General features: G+C 64.6%; 1 protein-coding gene across 2 annotated transcripts; it reads left to right on the top strand.

Moving 5' to 3' along the window:
• Positions 1–3,229: 3,229 nt before the first annotated feature.
• On the top strand, positions 3,230–8,928 carry TCF23 (transcription factor 23). Of its 2 annotated transcripts, none has more exons than XM_045008882.1 (3): positions 3,230–4,205; positions 6,160–6,438; positions 7,000–8,928. In XM_045008882.1, the coding sequence occupies exons 1-3, from the start codon at positions 4,002–4,004 to the stop codon at positions 7,144–7,146; spliced, it is 630 nt and encodes a 209-aa protein (XP_044864817.1). In that variant the 5' UTR covers positions 3,230–4,001; the 3' UTR covers positions 7,147–8,928. The 2 variants fall into 2 exon arrangements, with proteins under 2 accessions (XP_044864817.1, XP_044864816.1); XM_045008881.1 differs by having other exon boundaries at positions 3,230–4,283.
• Positions 8,929–13,339: the final 4,411 nt, after the last annotated feature.

Here is a 13,339-nt window from a genome sequence, read left to right as displayed (position 1 = left end):
GAACCCGCAGCATGCAGGCCAGCTGGCCGACCAATACCTGGACAGTCGGGCAGGAGATGGCAGGGAGGAGTCTCGATGGAGCAGGTCTGCCTCAACGCTGAGAGAGAGTCACCATGGGACCTCCCAGCAGGGGCCTATGGAGAGCCCCCATCAAAGGGAAACATCCGGCGTCAGGTCCAGCCGACCCACTCGAGGGGACCCACGAGACATGGGCTGCTATCAATGTGGCCAACAAGGCCACATACGGGCCCAGTGCCCCAAGCTCAGGGACAGATTGAGCAGACCCAACCCGCAGAGGGTTGACTGGATAGAGACCCAGTCGGATGAGGGGCAACATTCCCAGGAAAGGGGGGCTGGCCGCGTTCCACCTAGGGAGGAGGGCCCCAGATCTACTCCTCTGGGGGGATGGATGCTCCGGACACAGGGTTTTTGGTTTACAGGGTGGGCATGGGGCTGCCCCTCCGGAAACAGTGCCTTGTTCCCCTGGAGGTGGATGGGAGGAAGGTCACTGGGTACTGGGACACGGACGCAGAGGTGACGCTGGCCCGGCCCGGGGTGGTGGCCCTAGATCGGATGGTGCCCAACACCTACCTGACCCTGAGGGGTGTGAGCGGGATCCCATTCAAGGTGCCTGTGGCGAGGGTGCACCTGAAGTGGGGGGACAAGGAGGGTCCCAAGGACGTGGGGGTGCACCCAGTTTTGCCCACGGAAGTGTTAATGTGGGGGGGGCCTTGAGGACTGGCCAAGCAACGGCTGGGGTGCCCTGGCCGTGACCCGTAGTCAAAGTCGGCGCAGGGCCCTGTGCCCTGACAACGGGGAAGGTACTCGGCCCGAGGCGCAGGACCCTGACCTGGTGGGGAGGGAACGCCCAGGGACAGGGCTCAGAGAGGCTGCGGCCTCAGACCCAGCCGGTGAGAGAGAGCAGGCCCCCATCCCTGCCCCAGCGGCTGAGTTCCAGGCCGAGGTGCAGAAGGATCCCTCCTTGCGGAAGACAAGGGACCTGGCCAACCTCGGTGGGGAACAGACCATGGGACGAGGTGGCCGGAAAAGGTTCCTGTGGGAGAAGGGGATCCTGTACCGAGAATGGGCTCCCCCAGGGAAAGTGGAGTTGGGGGGATCAGGAGGCAGCTGGTGGTACCCCGGAAGTATCGCCACCAGCTGCTGTGCCGGGCCCATGACATTCCCCCCTCAGGGCACCCGGGAGCCTGGCGTACCCAGCAGAGGCTGCTACAGAACTATTACTGGCCTGGGGTCTTTCCCCATGTCCGGCAGCACTGCCGCTCCTGTGACCTCTGCCAGAGGGGGAGGAAGGCCCGGGACAGGGGGAAGATGGGTGTAAGGCCCGGGCCTCGCCCTGAGGAGCCTGTCCAGAGGGGGGCCAGGGTCAGAAGGGGGGCTCTGAACCGAGAGAGCCCGAATCACAGCCCCCCAGACTGGAACGTGGGGAGAAGGCCCCAGCCCCGCGTGCACCCCAGGGGTATTGGGGTGGGGAAAGGGCGCGGGCGGCATAAGGCTTCCCCCCTGCAACCTGCCAGTGCCCTCGAGTCCCCCCGACCTACAGGGGGGCAGGAAACTGGAATGACTTGGGGTAACTCTCCCCCCAGAACGGGGGGGACCCTGGGGCAGCCGTGGGAATGTAGGTGGGTTTGAACTTCTCCTGGTCACTGGCTGGAGTGACCCCGCTCAGTTCGGTCTCGAAGGGGGGGGGGGGTGTGACGAAGTGGGACTGTTCGTACTGGGGGCTGGGAATGCTGGGTGCCGGCCTCTAAGTATCTAGCAAAGCAGAAGGTCGAATGCCTGACGCTCTGTCTCCTAGCAACTGATGGCCGGGCCCCTCCCTGCAAAGGTGCATCTAAAGGTGTTGGAGACAAAGGGGTCAGGTGACCTCCTGGCCCAGGAAAGAAGCTGAGCAGAGAGGAGGGGCTGGAGGGGGTTGGGCAGACTGGAGCTGGCTGGGGAAAAGAAGGGAAGCAGAGAGAGAGGGCTCTGATCCCCAGTGGGGGCTGTGGGGCTCCCGGGGCCCCAAGATGGACCTAACAGGGGGGATCCTGTTATCTGTGCCTGCAAGACCTGTCCTGGACTGTGTTCCTGTCGTCTAAATAAACCTTCTGCTTCACTGGCTGGCTGAGAGTCCTGCTGAATCGCAGGGAGCCGGGGGTGCAGGGCCTGACTCCCCTACACTCCGTGACAACCCGCTGTTCGTTAATCAGAGGTCATTAGTGGCAGGGTACCTGGATACCGAGCTCTGGGCCTTGTTTCCCCCCAGGTCAGGGCTGGACAGGGGCTGGGTCACGTTAACACCTTGGGCCCCTTTATTCCACCTCAATTAATACAACAACCCTCCTCCTCACAGGACACCCCCACAGCCCCCCGCCCCCGCCAGCCCTCCTCCTCACAGGACATCCCCTAGCCCCCCCCCAGGACCCCCCCATCGCAGGACATCCCCTGGGACCCCCCAGGACCCCCCCGTTGCAGGACACCCTCTGGGGGCCCCCCCGTCGCAGGACACCCCCTGGGGGCCCCCCGCCATCCCCCGAAGGCCTTTCCCCCGCAGCGACGTGCACCAGCAGGAGCCCGTGTTGCCGCAGGGGACTCTTGCCCTGGCCCTGGCTTTGCCCGGAGAGGCCTGTGCAGACCTGGCGCAAAGCGTCGGGCGCTGCCCCCGGTCCCAGCCCAGCCCTAGGAGCCCCAGGAGACGCCCGGCTGCAGGGCAGGCGCCTTCGAACCAGCGCCCCCTCTGCCCCCCAACCCCCGTCACTGCCATTGTCAGCAGCTTGCCCCCACGGGGCCCTGCTCACAGCCCCGGCTGGGCTCTCTCCAGCCCAGCCAAGGGTCCAGGACACTGCCCTGCCCCCGCAGCCTGGATTCATTTGTTGGTGCCCAGCGGAGCCGCTCGGCCACTGGCCCCCTCCTCCAGCTGCTCCCTCCTCCTCCTCCTCCACCTCCAGGCGCCCTGGACCACACGTAGCTCTGGGGCGCTTGGCTCCATCACGGCCTCACCCCCTTGGCCACCCAGCTCCGCCGGCGGCCCCTGTCTCCATCTGCCTCAAGGCCTGGGGGCTCCAGACCCCTCCGCTGGGCTGTGCTGGGGTGGGAGTTTGCCTGTCTCATGCTCCCAGGGATGGTTTTCCCCAGCTCTGTGCTGGAGGGAAGCATCTCGAGCAGAGCCGGGGACGCCAGGCCCCCCAGGAGGAGCGAGCCCCACGCTGAGCTCCGGGGAGCACAGGAGGCAAGGAAGGGGCACGGTGGGGAGTCCCCGGGGGGAGGACGTTGCACCTCGAGATGGGGCTGGTCTCAGCTGGTTCCTGTCTCGTGTGCAGGGGGCTGTGACCACTCGTCGCCCAGCAGGCGGGTCAGTGGCAAACAGACGTGGCTGCAGGTGACCCTGGAGCACGCAGCCCGGCTCCATCATCCTCACTGCTGAGCTCCAGGCAGGCACCGAGAGGGAGAGGGGCTGAGCCGGGCGTGTGCAGTGTGGGAGCAGGAGGCCAGGCCGGGACATGGAGTCCTAGGCTCCCACATGGCAGTGCCAAGCACTAGACCCTGAGCCCAGGCTCAGCATCCCACCTGCTGCCCCCATGCAGCAGGGCACTGGCATGGGCCCTGCTTCTCCCCGGCACGCCCAGGCACAGGCAGGGCGCGTGGCACTGGGCGGTGCCCTTGCCCTGGGGAGAGCCGAGCTGCCCAGCCCAGCCCAGGCCCTGGGAGAACTGGAGGGAGGCTCCGGCTGGGACCGCTCGTTCTCCTCCCATGCAAAGTGCCAAGGAGGGGGCGGCCGGGGAGCGTGGGATGCTCGCCCGGATACTGCTCCAAGCAGGAGCGAGCCGCGGCGTCTCTCCTTACACGTCCTGGGAGGCAGATAAGCAGCGAGCGCTGTGGGGTACTCCCAGCAGCTCCCCGCAGGCAGGGCACCCGGCACGCAGCACCTCCCAGTTAGCCCCAGGACCCTCCCGCCTTGGCCGAGGGAGACGCCCGGGCAGCGCAGCCTCCCAGACCTGCCGATGGGAGCAGACTGCCCGGGCTGGCCCGGGACTAGCAGCACCGCTGGGCTGGGCATGGCCGAAAGCACCTTTGCAGGGGCGGAAGGGAAGCGAATGGAGACGTGCAGCCCCAGGCCAGCCTCTGCCCCGGCTGGCGGGAAGATGAGAGGCAGCCCAGGCACACCAAGGCTCCCCCCGGGCTGGAGGAGAGCAAGCCAGCGAGAGGTGGGCAGCAGCCAGGGAGCCAGCAACGCGCCCAGCGACAGCCACAGCGCGACGGGGCCCCTCCCAGCTGCAGGCAGGGTAAGGACCAGAGGGAGCCTGCGAGCTGGGAGAAGCACCCGGCACGCCCAGCAGGGGGCGCTGTGGGGAGCGGGGCAGGGCACTGGTTGTGGGGGGGCTCACGGCTCCTGCAGCCCCAACCCCTCCCAGCAGGGGGCGCTGTGGGGAGCAGGGCAGGGCGCTGGTTGTGGGGGGCTCCCGGCTCCTGCAGCCCCAACCCCTCCCAGCAGGGGGCGCTGTGGGGAGCGGGGCAGGGCGCTGGTTGTGGGGGGGCTCCCGGCTCCTGCAGCCCCAGCCCCTCCCAGCAGGGGGCGCTGTGGGGAGCAGGGCAGGGTGCTGGTTGTGGGGGGCTCCCGGCTCCTGCAGCCCCAACCCCTCCCAGCAGGGGGCGCTGTGGGGAGCGGGGCAGGGCGCTGGTTGGGGGGGGGCTCCCGGCTCCTGCAGCCCCAGCCCCTCCCAGCAGGGGGCACTGTGGGGAGCAGGGCAGGGCGCTGGTTGTGTGTGTGGGGGGCTCCCGGCTCCTGCAGCCCCAGCCCCGCCCAGCAGGGGGCGCTGTGGGGAGCGGGGCAGGGCGCTGGTTGTGTGTGTGGGGGGCTCCCGGCTCCTCTCACCAGCAGTGGCGGGGGGGAAACGGGGTCATTATAGGTTTAGACGTTCTAAAGCCTGGGGCACGGCCCCTGCTGGAGGCTGCTGGTGGAAGGCAGCCTGCCTGGCTGGGGCAAAGGGCAGGAACCCGAGTGCAGGGAGGACCTGTTCCCGGCGGGGTGGGGGGCTCTGTGTGCAGGCTGGGGCCGTTACTCAAGATGTTAACGACCTGGCGGGGGGGAACTGGGCGGAGAGGGGGGCAGCGTTTGCAGGTCCCACGATCACAGACTGGAGGAGCCTGGGGCTGCCAGTGTGGTGGGACTGGACACTGACAAGCAGAGTACAGATGTGCCCGCGGTGCACCCCTGGCTGGGCACCACATGCGCGCCAGTCGCTGGGGCTGGGCACGCTGCGGCACAACCAGCCAGCCTGGCTGCACAGCGGGGAGTGGAACAGGCTGGGAGCTGGTCTGAGAACCGAGGGGCCCCTCGCTGGGGCACGGTGCCAGGGCTGGGCACTCACTTCACTGGAGCAAGCAGACGTCTCCGGGCCCCAGGAGGGACCATGGGGTTTTGGGAGGGGTCTCCAGGCCCCAGGAGGGACCGTGGGGCATCCAGAGGGGTCTCCGGGCCCCAGGAGGGACCGTGGGGTGTCCAGAGGGGTCTCCGGGCCCCAGGAGGGACCGGTGGGTGTCCAGAGGGGTCTCCGGGCCCCAGGAGGGACCGTGCGGTGTCCGGAGGGGTATCCGGGCCCCAGGAGGGACCGTGGGGCGTCCGGAGGGGTCTCCGGGCCCCCGGAGGGACCGTGGGGCGTCCGGAGGGGTCTCTGGGCCCCCAGGAGGGACCGTGGGGCGTCCGGAGGGGTCTCCGGGCCCCCAGGAGGGACCGTGGGGCGTCCGGAGGGGTCTCCGGGCCCCAGGAGGGACCGTGGGGCGTCCGGAGGGGTCTCCGGGCCCCAGGAGGGACCGGTGGGTGTCCAGAGGGGTCTCTGGGCCCCAGGAGGGACCATGGGGCATCAGGCACGATGGGGTGTCCAGAGGGGTCTCCGGGTCCCAGGAGGGACCGGTGGGTGTCCGGAGGGGTCTCCGGGCCCCAGGAGGGACCGTGGGGCGTCCGGAGGGGTCTTCGGGCCCCAGGAGGGACCGGTGGGTGTCCGGAGGGGTCTCCGGGCCCCAGGAGGGACCGTGGGGTGTCCAGAGGGGTCTCCAGGCTCTGTGGGCAGACGTGGTCCCCGCACTCCTTGGGCTGGGGACTGGGCAGGTCACGCCGGGGCTGTTCCGGCCGCGTCCGGGCTCAGCGCTGTCTCTCCCCAGGGCCATGCCAGCTGCGCTCTGCCCAGAGGGAGCGTGGGGAAGCTGTGTCCCGAGAACGCCGCCCGGGAGCGCAGCCGTGTGCGGACCCTGCGCCAGGCCTTCCTGGCGCTCCAGGCTGCGCTGCCCTCGGTCCCGCCGGACACCAAGCTCTCCAAGCTGGACGTGCTCGTCCTGGCCACCAGCTACATTGCCCACCTGACCCACACCTTGCACCAGGGCCAGCCGCCCCCCGAGGCAGCCCCACTGGCGAGGGCGCCCAGCTTCCTGCACCCCATGAAGGTAACAGGCCGGGCTCCCCAGCATGCCCTGGGCTGCCCAGGGTCCCTGCTCGCCCCAGCACAGGGCCATGCGTGCTGTGCCCCTTGGCAGGGCGGGGGGCCCAGGGCACCGCCTGGGTTCGAGTGGTACCGTGGGGCCGAGGGGGGCAGGCAGCTCTGGCTCTGCTCACGGCAGATCTGTCCCATCCCCCAGGCCCTGCGGGGACGTCCCCCACCCAGAGACGCACCGGGGAGCTGCAGGAAAAGCCCTTTCTGGGCGCGGCTCTGCAGGAGGCAGTGGGGTATTTGGGGCTGGAGGGGTGGTGGGAGCTGGTCTGAGGGAAGTGCCCGGGGGATGGGGAGGGTCTGGCCAGGGCCTGTGAGGCAGCTGGGGGCATGAATGACCCCCCCCCCCCGCGGTATGCAGAGCCAGGAGGCCCCATGGATTTGGCCAGGAGTAGCTGCCCTCCCCCACCCCTGCTTGTCTGTCTCTCTCGTGGGGCCTCCAGGCAGCTGCGGCCCCTGGCTCTGCCTCCAGCCGGGCGCGTGGCCCCAGTGCTGAGCTCCCCCCCGTGTCTTGCAGAAATGGCCCATGCGGTCCCGTCTCTACGCTGGAGCCTGGGGCGCGGACGTTGCTGACATACCTGCAGCTGCCCCCGCAGTCCCCAGCAGCAGGATGAGGAGGGCCTGTGAGGGGGGCAGCCCGGGGGCCGGCGGGGCGGCCCTGTGACACCTCCCAGCCTGCAGCCCCCTGCATGGAGCCGAGCCCTGGACTGGCCCAGCCGGCTGCCTGCGCCCCACAGGACTCGCCTCGTCTCTGATCTCCCAGACCCCGGCACCAGCAGCCATGTGCACCGGGCCTGGCTGCCCCGGCTGGCACCGCCTCCTGCCACTGGCTCCAGCTCTCCTAGGGGTCTCTGCTGTCCCGGGACAGCCCTGCCAGTGCCACGCCGCAGCGCCCCATTGCCCGGCCTGGCCAGCGAGGGACCGCAGGAGATGGACTCATCCCCTCCCTGCAGGGCCAAGCCAGGCGCCAGGCCGAGAGGAAGAGGAGGGAAGAGATGGGGGAGGAGGAAGCCTGGCTGGGCACAGGCCAGAGAGCAGGTGGGAGCCACATCACAGCGTGCCCTGCCCAGCCCTTGCCGTGGTCCCTGACCCCACGCTGGGCGATCTGGGTTTGATGGGCAGCGCGGTCCAGTCCTGGGCATCAGGACTCCTGGGTTCTGTTCTTGCTGACGCAGTCGGTAGCCTGGGCCAGGCCGCCAGAGCATATGGACATGGGATCCGAGCCGGGAGCCACCTCGCCCGCAGTCCCGGCTCTCATGGTGGCCAGTGCCAGGCGCTGCAGGGGGGTCCCAGAACCCCGCAGTGGCAGCTGCAGCTAATCCGCCCCGTGAAGGCCTCCCCCGGTCTCTAAGCAGGAGCCGCTGGAGGCCTGAAGCTGGGGTTTCATTCGCTGCCCCGAAGTGCCCTTAAGGCAGAGTTCAGGCTGAGCACTGACCCTGCCATGTGCCCACCCCAGCCTGGGACCCGTCTCGGTGCCCTTGGGAGCCCAACCTTCGCCTGCAGTGCAGACGGGCGTCCGGGACACTCCCTCTGCCCGTGGCTTGGAGAGCACTGCCCAGCACCACGTGCCGGTCTCAAGCCAGTGCCCCGGGCACGGGGACCTTCGAGCCGTTTGGCTATTAAAGTGAGTGCTGTATGGGGGAGCCCCTTGAGCACCCCCGCACCACTGACCCTCCTCCTGCCCGTGCACAGTGACTGCGGGGGGCCCAGCAGGATTGACATCTGTCCCATGCGGTCTGGGCACTGTCTGGGCTGCCGCTGTTGTGCAACGGCCCTGTCATTAAATGCTGCCTAGTGTCTCTCAGCCCCTGCAGCGCCCCATGAGCACAGCAATTCTCCGGCCAAGCTGACTACACGGGGATTTCCCAGCACTCGGACGAATCGGCTCTTAAACCGTCACCATCGTGCAGCACCCCTGCCTTCCAACCAGTGACTGTTACTGATCCCGGCGCTGGGAGCCCTGGGAGCCACGGGCAGCCCCTCTCTGAACTCCCCAGATACTTGCCTCAACAACTTCCAGTGGCAGCGAGTTCCACAGGCTGATTACGCAGCATGGAACCAATCTTTCCTTGTATCAGCTCTGAATTCCCCCCTTTGAACGTCCTTGACGGTCCCTTAGGCTTGGCCTCTGGGGCCGGGGGAGCAGAATCTGCCTTCTCTGAGCGTCCTGGTTTTAGAGCCTTGTAGCACATCCCTTCTCTGTCCCCCTGGAAGGCAACCAGCCCAGTTGTCTGTCTGTGCACAGCAGAGGTTTTCCAGCCCGTGTTGCCCTCTGCTGACCCCCCCGCTCTGCGCTCTCCTTGGCAGGGGAGGGCCCCGCACTGCACATGGGGGCTCTGGATTATTCACTGCCTCCTTCCTTGTGTGACCCAGCGTTGGGCTCTGTGCCCCGGGCGCTCCCTGCCCCCGGGGGGCTGGGACAATGCACAGCTGGGGGAGGGGGGGGGGGAGCTGGGCCAGGCAGCCGGCGCCTGGTGCCGCGGGTGGGAGGCTCTGGAGGGGCTGCCGGGGCCGTGAGAGGAACCAGCGACCCAGCTCCATGGGAAAGAGGCCAGGGCCAAGGCCAGGGCTGTAAATCCGTCCGGCACCTGGACCGCGTCCCGCTCACTAACAAGGCCTCCTTCTCCTCCGCTCAGCTGCTCTGCCGGGGAGGAGGGTCCTTCCCCGCACAGCTGGGCCTGGCAGCCGGCCCTGCGGGCCCCTGGCTCTCAGCAAGGAGCCACAGAGAGCAGGGCCGTGGGGCCCCTCACTGGGGATGGCTGGATGCAGCTGCCCCAGGCAGCCGGTCTCCCTGTCCCTGGGCTGGGCGAACGGACGGACGGACGGAGAGACAGGGCCAAGGGGGGGGAGCTCGGTGCTGCAGGGTGTTGGGGGGGCAGAGGTTGGAGCTTCAGCAGGGTTCTCAACGGGGCTCGTGCACCCCCCCCCCCCCCGGCCAGGCGCGGGGCAGCGAGGTTTGGGTATTTGATGTCTAGGGGGGTTAGGTGCACTCAGAGCCTTCCTGTGTCAATACAAAGCTGCTGAAAACCACCGGGCTGCAGCGTCGTGTCTCCCCGTGCGCTGGGCTGGCCAGTGTGCAGCGTCTGGGTCCGGCGAGCGGCCGCAGGGCAGGCGATGCCAGCGCCGAGTGTGGGACAGACAGCCCCCGCCACACGAGTCACACGTGTGAGGTGCCGTGCGACGGGCTCAGCCGGGTCGAGCTGGGTCACCTCGCTAGGTGCCGGGCGTGGCTGCTGCGCGAGGGGCAGGGGTCCCTGCTGGGGCTGGGGTTTTTGCAGCTCAAAGGTGGTAACCCTCCCTGCCCCCCCACCCCCCCAGCTGTGCCCATGTGCTGCCCCGGGGCGGGGGGGTGTTCCCTGGCTCATCCCCAGGGCCCATCACCCCCAGCCACGGGCACCCCCGGCTCCTGCCCTGCAAGGGCTCTGCTCCCCACTGCACACGTGAGCCCCCGACTGGAACCCCAGCAAGCCCCGTGCAGGGTGTGTGGGGGGAGAACAGCTGGAGGTGGCGGGAGGGGGCCTCTTCCTGCCCAACAGATAAGAGCCCCCAGTGTATTTGCAGCCTGGCTGTTCCGGGGCAGCGAGCGGGGGCTGGAGCACGGCTGGGTCCCTGCTGCTGGGGGGAACAGAATGGCTCCAAGGCAAGGCAGAGAGAAAGGCTGGGCGGAGGGGGGGGAACGCCCAGCTGCCCCTCAGAGAGGGCCTGGCACCAGCTGGAGCCCCCGCCCCACAGGGAGAGCCTTAGGAGGGCTCAGCATGGGCCTGCTAGAAGGGGGGGGTCTTGCAGGCTGGGGGGCGGGGTTGGCTTGGCCCTGTTGTGCTGGCTCTGCACACATGGGGGGTGGGTGCTGACACCGACCCACAGGAGAGCTGAGGGGGCAAATTCCCGTCGTGTGCCTTGCCCAGCAGGCGGGGCAGGGCAGAGCCTGGCACTCACTCACCCCACCCCGGGGCAGCACCAGCAGCAGGCGCGGCCCTTCCACGTCACAGACCTCGAGCACCCCCGAGTCCCCTGCGCTCAGCGCCGGACTCAGGATTAGCTCAGGGGGTCTCACTACAAATGTTTTGGTGGCCTCAGAGCGCGGCCACCAACCCTTGCTGAGCCGCTCTGACAATTGTTCCTAAAGGAATGAACTTTAGGAGAAACAAACCAACGTGCAGCCACTTGTCCAAATCCCGGTCATTTCTCGAGCTGGGGCTTTTTCGCTGACTCGGTAATAAAACAACGGACACATGGCTCTGCTCTTTCCTGGGGACCAGACACGAAGAAGGTGCCTCGCACACGCTGGTCTTGTTTTTTTTTTTTTTTGGTTTAGATTTGCTGGCTAGGAACTCTGCTGCTGTGGAAGGTGATACTTGTGCTGTGTGTTAATAGCACCTTGCACAGCCCCCAGCTAGCTACTAAGTCTGCTGTGAAAAGTGATATTAACAAACACACAAATCTCCCTTTCCCCAGCAGCTTTCCCCAGCCCCGGTAAGCGGGGGACAGATGAAGCCTGCGCTGGGGAGGCAGGTAGGGAGGCCGATGGGGAGGTAGTGAGACTGGGGGATGGAGCACGATGCCCCATGCCCAGGGGATGGAGCGCGATGCCCTGCGCTTGGGGGGGGGGTCTGACCCCAACACCTCCGGGAAGGTGGGGGACTCAGTGGCAGCCTGCTCCTCCAGTGTTTGTCAGGGTCCAACCCCTACTGCAGGCTCTTGGGGAGGGGCCACTGCCCCCCCCCATCACCACCCAGGAGGCTGTGACCACAAGAAAAGCCCCTGGTGGCCTTACATAGCCACGGTGGCCACATTTGAGAAACTAGCCCATCCCTGACAGGCATTTCTCCAACTTGTTATTAAAAATCTTCAATGATGGAGATTCCACCACCTCCCTGGGCAATTTATTCCAGGGCTTAACCACCCTGACAGGTAGGAAGTTTTTCCTAATGTCCAACCTAGACCTCCCTTGCTGCAATTTAAGCCCATTGCTTCTTGTCCTGTCCTCAGAGGCTAAGAACAATTCTTCTCCCTCCTCCTTGTAACAAACTTTTATGTACTTGAAAACTGTTCTCATGTCCCCCCTCAGTCTGCTCTTCTCCAGACTGAACAACCCCCCATTTTTTCAATCTTCCCTCACAGGTCATGTTTTCTAGACCTTTCATCATTTTTAAAAGCAGCAAAGAATCCTGTGGCACCTTATAGACTATCAGATGTTTGGGAGCATGAGCTTTCGTGGGTGAATACCCACTTCGTCGGGTGCATAATCATTTCTGTTGCTCTTCTCTGGAGTCTCTTCAATTTCTCCACATCTTTCCTGAAATGTGGCACCCAGCACTGGACACAATGCTCCAGCTGAGGCCATATCAGCGTGGAGCAGAGCAGAAGAATCACTGCTTGTGTCTTGCTTACAGCACTCCTGCTAATACAGCCCAGACTGATGTTCGCTTTTTTTGCAACAGCATCACACTGTTGACTCATATTTAGCTTGTGATCCAATATGACCCCCCAGATCCCTTTCTGCAGTATCCTTCCTAGGCAGCCATTGCCCAGTTTGCATGTGTGCAACTGATTCTTCCTTCCTGAGTGGAGCACTTTGCATTTGTCCTGATTTCATTTCATCCTAGTTACTTCAGACCATTTCTCCAGATCCCAGCTTGGTATCGTCTGCAAACTTTGTAAGTGTACCCTCTATGCCATTCTCTAAATCATCGATGAAGATATTGAACAGAACCAGACCCAGAACTGATCCCTGCAGGACCCCACTCGTTATGTCCTTCCAGCCTGACTGTGACCCACTGATAACTACTCTCTAGGAACGATTTTCCAACCAGTTTTGCACCCACCTTATAGTAGCTCCATCTAGGTTGCTACTATAGTTCCCTAGTTTGTTTATGAGAAGGTCATGAGAGACAGTATCAAAAGCTTTACTAAAGTCAAGATAGACCATGTCTACTGCTTCCTCCATCCACAAGGCTTGTTACTCTCTTAAGGAAGGGGATGGGGTAGCTCAGTAGTTTGAGCATTGACCTGCTAAACCCAGGGTTGTGAGCTCAATCCTTGAGGGGGCAATTTGGGGCAAAAATCTGTCTGGGGAGTGGTCCTGCTTTGAGCAGGGGGTTGGACTAGATACCTTCTGAGGTCCCTTCCAACCCTGAGATTCTCTATTCTAAAGCTCTCAGGTTGGTTTGACAAATCCATGCTGACTGTCACTTATCACCTCATTATCTTCTAGGTGTTTGCAAAGTGATTGCTTCATTATTTGCTCCATTATCTTTCCGGGTACAGAAGTTAATCTGACTGGTCTGTAATTCCCTGGGTTGTCCTTATTTCCCTTTTCATAGATGGGCACTAGATTTGCCCTTTTCCAGTCTTCTGGAATCTCTCCCGTCTTCCAGGACTTCTCAGAGATAATCACTAATGGCTCAGATATCTCCTCAGTCAGCGCCTTGAGTATTCTAGGATGCATTTCATCAGGCCCTGGTGACTTGAAAGCATCGAAGAGCACTAGCAGCATTAAAGTCGCAGCAGAGCGGAGGGAGCGAGCTCTCCCAGCGCTGTAAAAACCCACCTCCACAAGGGGCACGGCTCCCAGTGCTGGGGCACTGGCTACACTGGCACTGAAACTCGCCGTGCTCAGGGGGGTGTTTTATCACCCCCCTGAGCGAGAAACTTGCAGCGCTGCAAAGTGCCAGTGTAGACAAGGCCAAACTTGTCTACGTAATTTTTGACTTGTTCTTTCCCTATTTTAGCTTCTGATCCTACCTCATTTTCACTGGCATTCGCTACGTTAGACGTCCAGTCACCACCAACCTTCTGGGTGAAACCGAAACAAAGACGTCACTCACACGGCACCATTTCCCCACGGTGGCTCATTG

This window comes from Mauremys mutica, chromosome 3 (assembly GCF_020497125.1).
Source record: "Mauremys mutica isolate MM-2020 ecotype Southern chromosome 3, ASM2049712v1, whole genome shotgun sequence".
In the NCBI taxonomy this organism is placed as follows: domain Eukaryota; kingdom Metazoa; phylum Chordata; order Testudines; family Geoemydidae; genus Mauremys; species Mauremys mutica.
This window is presented reverse-complemented; position numbering and strand designations above follow the sequence as displayed.